General features: G+C 40.5%; 1 protein-coding gene across 1 annotated transcript; it reads left to right on the top strand.

Moving 5' to 3' along the window:
- Positions 1-266: 266 nt before the first annotated feature.
- LOC146646200 (glutathione synthetase-like) lies at positions 267-5,345 on the top strand. Its single transcript, XM_085391028.1, has 4 exons — positions 267-331; positions 4,175-4,298; positions 4,744-4,938; positions 5,082-5,345. The coding sequence occupies exons 1-4, from the start codon at positions 267-269 to the stop codon at positions 5,343-5,345; spliced, it is 648 nt and encodes a 215-aa protein (XP_085247154.1).
- Positions 5,346-7,201: the final 1,856 nt, after the last annotated feature.

Raw genomic sequence — 7,201 nt, 5'->3', positions numbered from 1 at the left:
AGAGGCCAGCATTCAGACCCCAGAGTTTAACGGCCAAGTTCGAGTCTCTGACGGTCGGTCTGCTATAGCGGGGTAGGCCGAGCGAAAGACGAAGCTCCGGGCTCCCCCTTTTTCTCGTTTCTCTTTTTTTCATTCACATTTATTTACATTTATTTACATTTATTTAGATATCAAGCTGCAAGTAAAAGCTCAGGGAAACACTTTTAAGGCGCCCTTTAAGGTACCCTATATATGTCCTTTCACATCTTATCACTTCATACAGTGCTATGGACCAGTCTACACCTGCTACTTTCTGCACAAGCTTTTATCACACAAGACCCGCTGTTTACAGGTAAGAAACACAGTGTCAGTAATGTTAAAGTGGCTGTGTGGAGTAGCACAACCACTGCTAATATAACACTTTTCACATGCATTTCTACATATTAGTGTCTTTTACCGTCTTTATGGTGCTAGCTTAAAGTCATGCTGTAAATGTTAGCTTGTAGTCAAACATATTCCGACCATGTTAGGACAGAAATATTGGCTTCTATCATGACTAGTTAACAGAGATGTTAACTGCCCACGTGTTACTGTAATCCGATTACTTTTTTCAAGTAACGTGACACACTGTTTACAGCAACACTGTTTACAGCAACAATACTGCACAACAAGCTAAATAGATTTTAAAAAACGAAAAAAATTGTTGAACAACAGAAGATAAATGTCCTTTTTTTCTATTTTCTTCTGGCCGGCTGTGTGGTGCGCAGCCTTAAGAGGCCAGCATTCAGACCCCAGAGTTTAACGGCCAAGTTCGAGTCTCTGACGGTCCGTCTGCTATAGCGGGGTAGGCCGAGCGAAAGACGAAGCTCCGGGCTCCTCCTTTTTCCAGCTTTTTTTTTTTTTCATTCACATTTACACTGAAGCTGTGTTCACATTCATCCTTTAATCATGACAAAACGTGAGGAATCACACTGAGGTGAGACCTTGACAACAGACAAATCAGAAGCCGACACCAATGATAAGAAAGAAATTCATTTACAGACACGTGAAAAAGCAGTTTAAGGTTCTAGATCTGGATGATTACAACACATCATTATTTATTTAAAGCAACCCAAAATGCACAAATGACTATAACCAAGTACATCCTGTGATTCAGCAGCTGATGGAACCAACTTTAGCAGCAAAAACTTGAGTTAATCATTTTTCATTAGTGTTTCACAGCCAGAGATGGGCAGTAACACGGGGTAAAGCGTTACTGTAATCCAATTACTTTTTTCAATTAACGAGTAATGTAAGGGGATTACTATTGCAAAAAAGGTAATTAGATTACTGTTACTTTCCCGTAAGCACGCTGCGTTACTGCGTTACTAAAAAATTTTTGGCCAGAGTGCCTCATGACAATAACAGCTGTGTGCAGATCAAGAATGGATAATCTATGGAGGAGTGCAGAGAGAGTATGACCGTGCAGCGTTTAAAGCGTGGAAGTACTGAGCTTACTTTGAGTTTGATTCCGTAAAAAGTGACAAAAACTTTTAGAAACTTCTTTTTAAGGCGAAAAAAACCCTTAACTTCAGAGCAAGCACCGAGTACGCTACTACGGGATTGGAAATTCACAGAGAGACTCGCGGATTCTTCCACAAATTTCTTCTAGTCAGAATGTTGCATATAATTTAATTTTTGCTTGATGCATAAAGTAAAAAGATTCAAACTAATAAAACAAGTTTTAAAAACAGACTTTTCCATTTGATTACATTTTGTATGATGGATGATGCAGAAAAAGTAGAATTGGGCTGAAAGATCTATTGCTTTATTACCTATTCAGGTCATAAATCATGTTTTTAAAAAGTAACTAAGTAATTAATTACTTTTGAAAATAAGTAATCAGTAAAGTAAGGGGATTACTTTTTAGGGGAAGTAATCAGTAATTAGTTACTGATTACTTTTATTCAAGTAACTTGACCAACACTGCTAGTTAAGTTACTACCATAGTTAATACAGTTACGGGTAACATGATAGTGCTAACCCATAACCCCGAACTCTGTAATACTGTAAATGATGAGTGATTTAAGTTAACACTAAACATTCAACAGTGTCTCCTGAACATTTATAATCAGGTGTGAGTCTGGCTGCATTGACTTTTGAAGATGCAAATTTAGCATGATGGCTGATGGTGCTGTGTAAGCTTCTACTTACCTTCTACACTGTGTTTAACACACATTTCAGAATAGCAAAGAGGAGCACTGTTGCTTCATCCTTAATACTTTAGAGGAGAACTGGACTGCAGATCAAAAGGTCCTTAATAGCTTTTTGTCCTCCCCGACCCTCAAAGCCAAACCAGCCATGAGAGCTGATGGGACAGGATTTGTAAAAGTGACATTATCAGAAAGAAAGTGGAGCAAGAATACTTGATATTTGCATTCTTTAGAGAAAAGTATTTGAAAAGGCTGTCTGCTGTTTTGGATTGATGTCGTTCTCCGGAGGCTCAAAGAAGTAGGGCAGTGTCACGGTCCTTTTGGCAGCAGAAAGCTGCTGAGTGCTGGAAAGAAGCACGGCCACACCAGCTGAAATGTCTCACTGACACAGAAGCTGTTGGCCATCCTCTGTGTTGCCACTGTCTTCACCCTGCTGTTATTAAGTGTCAATAACATACATTTCTATGGAGCTAAGCTTGATGAGCGATGCCTTGTTGGCTGACATTTATGTCTTTGAGCGTGTGAGAAGTTTAATAATTATAAAACCACATGAATTTGACAAATGTCCTTTTAACCGTCAGCTCATAGTGAAGCACACTGAGCCACCTGGAGCTATAATATCAAAATAGAAGCTGCTACCTTTGTCAAGAGTGGCTGGATCTGAGTGCATACTACTTTCAGTTATTCAAATTTTGCTGAATTTGTTCAAAGTCCTGTCTATGTGCAGAGAGTGTCTTCCAGAGGAATGGTTCTGTGGGGATTGTGATGTTCTACATCACGAACATCAGCCACTCCACAGCAGAGAAAGTGTTATTGATGTTTTTAAAGCCATTCCTCCAACCACATGTATTATTAGAGTGGACGGTCAAAATTGCACAAGATATTTCCTCATGAGATTCACTCAATTTTGGTTTTCATATGTGTCTACAGCCAGTTAGAAAGAATCTATTTAAGTGGTTTTCTCTTTCTTGGTAGCTCGCATTCTGCCAACAGTAAAGCTTTGAAACTGCTCCTGTGGGTTGCGTAAACTTCACAGTATCAGCAGGAAAAATCGTGATTTTAATCGACATTAATAGTAAACAGCAACCTGCTATTTAGGTTTCTGTGATGGATTTGAACATAGTGTGATGGAGCATGTTTTCTGCCCTTGCTGTACAATCAGAACATGGTATTGCTTTAACAGAAGTCATCTGTGAAGGCAGTGGTGTATTATTCATGTTGTTTCTTTTTCTTTTTGGTCCAAGGACGTTATGATGTGCACCAGGCGATACACAGATGTCAAACATGGCAGCAGCAGTGCAGCCCTGATTTAAAGGACCTGGTTAGGAGTGGATATTGGCCAGCATCTGTCAACATGTCTACTCTTTACACTTTAGACCTCTTGAGCTCCTTCCTGGAACTAAAAGTATTTTCTCCATGATTCTCCAGGGAAGCTTTTGCAAAACTGTTGGAGCGTGGTACTACAGTGGCTTGCAAAAGTATTCGGCCCCCTTGAACTTTTCCACATTTTGTCACATTACAGCCACAAACATGAATCAATTTTATTGGACTTCCACGTGAAAGACCAACACAAAGAAGAAGTGGACCAACACACGTGAGAAGTGGAAGGAAAATCATACATGATTCCAAACATTTTTTACAAATAAATAACTGCAAAGTGGGGTGTGCGTAATTATTCAGCCCCCTGACTCAATACTTTGTAGAACCACCTTTTGCTGCAGTTACAGCTGCCAGTCTTTTAGGGTCTGTCTCTACCAGCTTTGCACATCTAGAGACTGAAATCTTTGCCCATTCTTCTTTGCAAAACAGCTCCAGCTCAGTCAGATTAGATGGACAGCGTTTGTGAACAGCAGTTTCAGATCTTGCCACAGATCTGAGGGGGGCGAATACTTTTGCAAGCAACTGCAAGTGTGGGGGAAGGCTGAGTGAAGTATTTCTTTGATATTGTTTTTCAATAAGCAGATGCAAATATTTACTCCTCTGTTATGTTTCTGTACATACAGACTGGGCGTGCCAAAAGCGATGCACTGCAGCACAGCTTTCTGGATGAGGAAGAGCAGCTGTGCTGTGATGTCATCTTCAGCTGCCCAGCATGCACACCTGAAATGTTGGCGGTTTCAGTTGATGGTAACAGAAAGCTATATCACTTTCAGCAAAAAGAAAGGTGCTCATTGTTGATGTTCTTTGTGTTTGTGTTTTTATGCACATACTTAAAAAAGCCTTCCATGGTTAGACTTTATTGTTTCTCTGATGTTGCTCTGATGACCGTGACTCTTTTGATGCCGTTTTTTTGTTGAAACCAACTGTTGTCACCCTCTGCTGCTCAGTGTGCTGGCTGTTTTCTCGGGAATCTCAACCACAAGAAAGTTTATACGAACGAAGCTAAAAAACCTGTGACAGTTTGTGAAACGTCATTAGCAGCAGTGAAATAAGTTAGTTAGTGAAATGATAGAGGCTATTTTATGCTGGAAAATTCTTCCAGCACAAAGTGGCCCAATAAACGGAATTTTTTAATACAGAAATACATCTAATGATAAAAAGCAGAGAATTCATTGTCTGTTTTCCATTGCAGAGCTGGGATGCTCGTCTCCTCATGGAGCGCTCTCGAGCTGTGAAGTGTCCAGATATCAGCGCTCACCTGGCTGGTACCAAGAAGGTTCAGCAAGTGCTCCCCAGACCTGGAGTCCTGGACAGATTCTTCCCAGACCAGCCTCAAGCTGTGCAGCAGATCCGAGCGACATTGGCTGACCTCTACACTCTAGACATGGTGAGACAAAGGGCACGGTTTGTTCATTGTTTGGAAAATTTGGCATTAGATAATCCTCACCTGGGTGTTGCTGTTCAGTGTAAGCAATATCATTTGCATTTTATTCCTCTGATTTATTTCTCTGTGGTTGCGCTGGTCTACAGGGTCCAGAGAGGGACAAAACAGTATCAGTGGCCTTGTCAGCAGCAGAACGGTTTGTCTTGAAGTCTCAGCGAGAAGGAGGAGGTACAGCGGGCGGGGGGATAGAAGCATCTTTAAACATGTTGAAAACTTCTGTTTATTGCTCACCATTTGTTAAACTAGGGAAGTTTAAGCAGTGCATGTGTGGATCTGCACACACATGCAGTATTTTCTTGCATTCCATGTATGAGCTAGCCTCAGTCAAAACAGTGACGACACATACATGACTGCCTGCTGTTTTGCATTACTGTGTATCTACTGTGATTCATGCATGCTGTACTGTGACTGAGATAATAGTGTATATGAGACACACTTGACAACAACATTGATCAGGATGTGAAAAAGCTACCAGATACAAGTTGTCAGCAGGTTATGTCTGACTAACCACCCTGCCTTACATCACTCTGGGCTAATACTGTAAAAAGCAATCATTAGTTTTCTTTGTAATATCAGATCATTTGTTTTGATAAATACAAAGTCCAGTATCAGGGTTCATATGAGCTATTTTAGCAGTAATTTTACACTCCACTATGATAGTGTTTAGCTGTTACTCATGTTAGCAAGGAAGCTCGGGTTTGTAATTCATTCTTAATTTAGCCACGCTGCATGAATTTGGATGATACGATTTTTGAAAATGGCAGTTTCATTTATGGGGCGTTTATAAAATGGTATTTCTTAGGCTGGCTTTTAAGGAAGGAGAAAAGGTATGTATCAGTTGGCTGGGAAGAAAGATGGAGGTGGAAAGGATGTGCAAGCTATGGGACAAAGTTGCTGAGACTAGGTTAAAAAGAGGTGAGGATCAGTGAGCAGGAGTGTGGCTTTGTGCTGAAAAGAGCACAACAGATTGTCTGGAGAGAAGGTGAAGGAAAGTCAGCTGAAGCAAGACAGTTTGTGGAGTTTGTGTTGGACTGTATGTTATGCTGGGAGCCTGGGGATTAGTGCACTTTGATTCCAAGTTAATACTAGCTAGTGTTTCTCACTGGTTTTTGGGTGGTGGAGTAAAAGGGATTGGTTGGTGGCTGTTTCTAATGTTAGCCTTGTCTTTGCTTTCTTACAGGCAGGGTAAAGACATGGTGATGAATGAGTGTGTGGGCCGTCTGCTGAGGACCAAGAGCTCAGGACAGTCAGACGGGGGCGTCGCAGCAGGAGTCACCGTGCTCGACAACCCTCTGCTGTCCTGAGATGTCAGACTCCTGCCTGCACATACAAACCACACTGAAGTCAAAGTTCCACCTGCACCTCCACCTGTTCTTGCAACAGCATGAAAACTGACAGAGGTGAGACAGCAGAAAAGTTCTTGTCTATTTTATTATTTTTTTTACTAAGTTAAGGAATTAAGTTAAGAAGAGTGATTAAATAAATAGTTTCTTGCATTTTTGATTTAATGATTGTGTTTAGGATTATTTCAGAAACATGTTTAGAGGATCTTTGTAAGCCTGTATTTACTTTAAAAGAAGGGAAGCACTTCTTCATCCTACAGAAAAGGTGACACATTACAGATGAGTTCATAAAAAGTGTCTCTGTCACTCTTTCAAGGCTCTGTCACTTTTTCTTTTGTACTGGAACAGCATGGTAAAGTAGGTCTAGGCTGCCATCTTGTGGCAGTGTGTTGTTACTACAACATATGAAATTGTGTTTCTATTGGAAATATAATTCAGCGCCACTGAGCCGCTCTCTCAGTTACAAACTGAACCTGTTTTGTAGACGTATAAATCACTAAGTACAGTGAAGCTATTGTTTTGTAAAAGTGTTTCTTATTCTAAATGCATGTTGATTTTTATCAGGGTGAAGAGCAGTTAGCAGTGCATTCATGGACATCTTTAAACTATTAATTGAAGAATCTTTGGTCATGATGGCATGAACTAGAAGCGTGAGCTCCAGGTGAGACTGCACAGAAGAACAAGTGTCCTTAAACTGCATCAACTGATGACTTCTCACAATTTTATTCCACTGTGTGTTTTTATCATTGAATGTTTCTGTCTTTGTGTACATGTAATGCAGACACTAAAGCTGAGCCAGAACTTCATGCTGAAGAGAAGGATTCTTTTAAAATGCATGGGGGAGCAAGCGAGTCAGATACCAA

The sequence above is a fragment of the Rhamphochromis longiceps genome, linkage group LG19, assembly GCF_057381845.1.
Source record: "Rhamphochromis longiceps isolate RC_006_pf linkage group LG19, R_longiceps_female_GT1.1, whole genome shotgun sequence".
NCBI classification, from domain to species: domain Eukaryota; kingdom Metazoa; phylum Chordata; class Actinopteri; order Cichliformes; family Cichlidae; genus Rhamphochromis; species Rhamphochromis longiceps.
Note: the sequence above shows the minus strand (reverse complement) of the source record. Positions and strands in the feature narration are given on the sequence as shown.

Coding starts and splice junctions, on each gene's coding strand:
- LOC146646200 (XM_085391028.1), top strand. CDS start 267: ATGGACCAGTCTACACCTGCTACTTTCTGCACAAGCTTTTATCACACA. Junction 4,299..4,743: donor GTTGGCGGTTTCAGTTGATG/GTAACAGAAAGC, acceptor TTTCCATTGCAG/AGCTGGGATGCTCGTCTCCT. Junction 4,939..5,081: donor ACCTCTACACTCTAGACATG/GTGAGACAAAGG, acceptor GCTGGTCTACAG/GGTCCAGAGAGGGACAAAAC.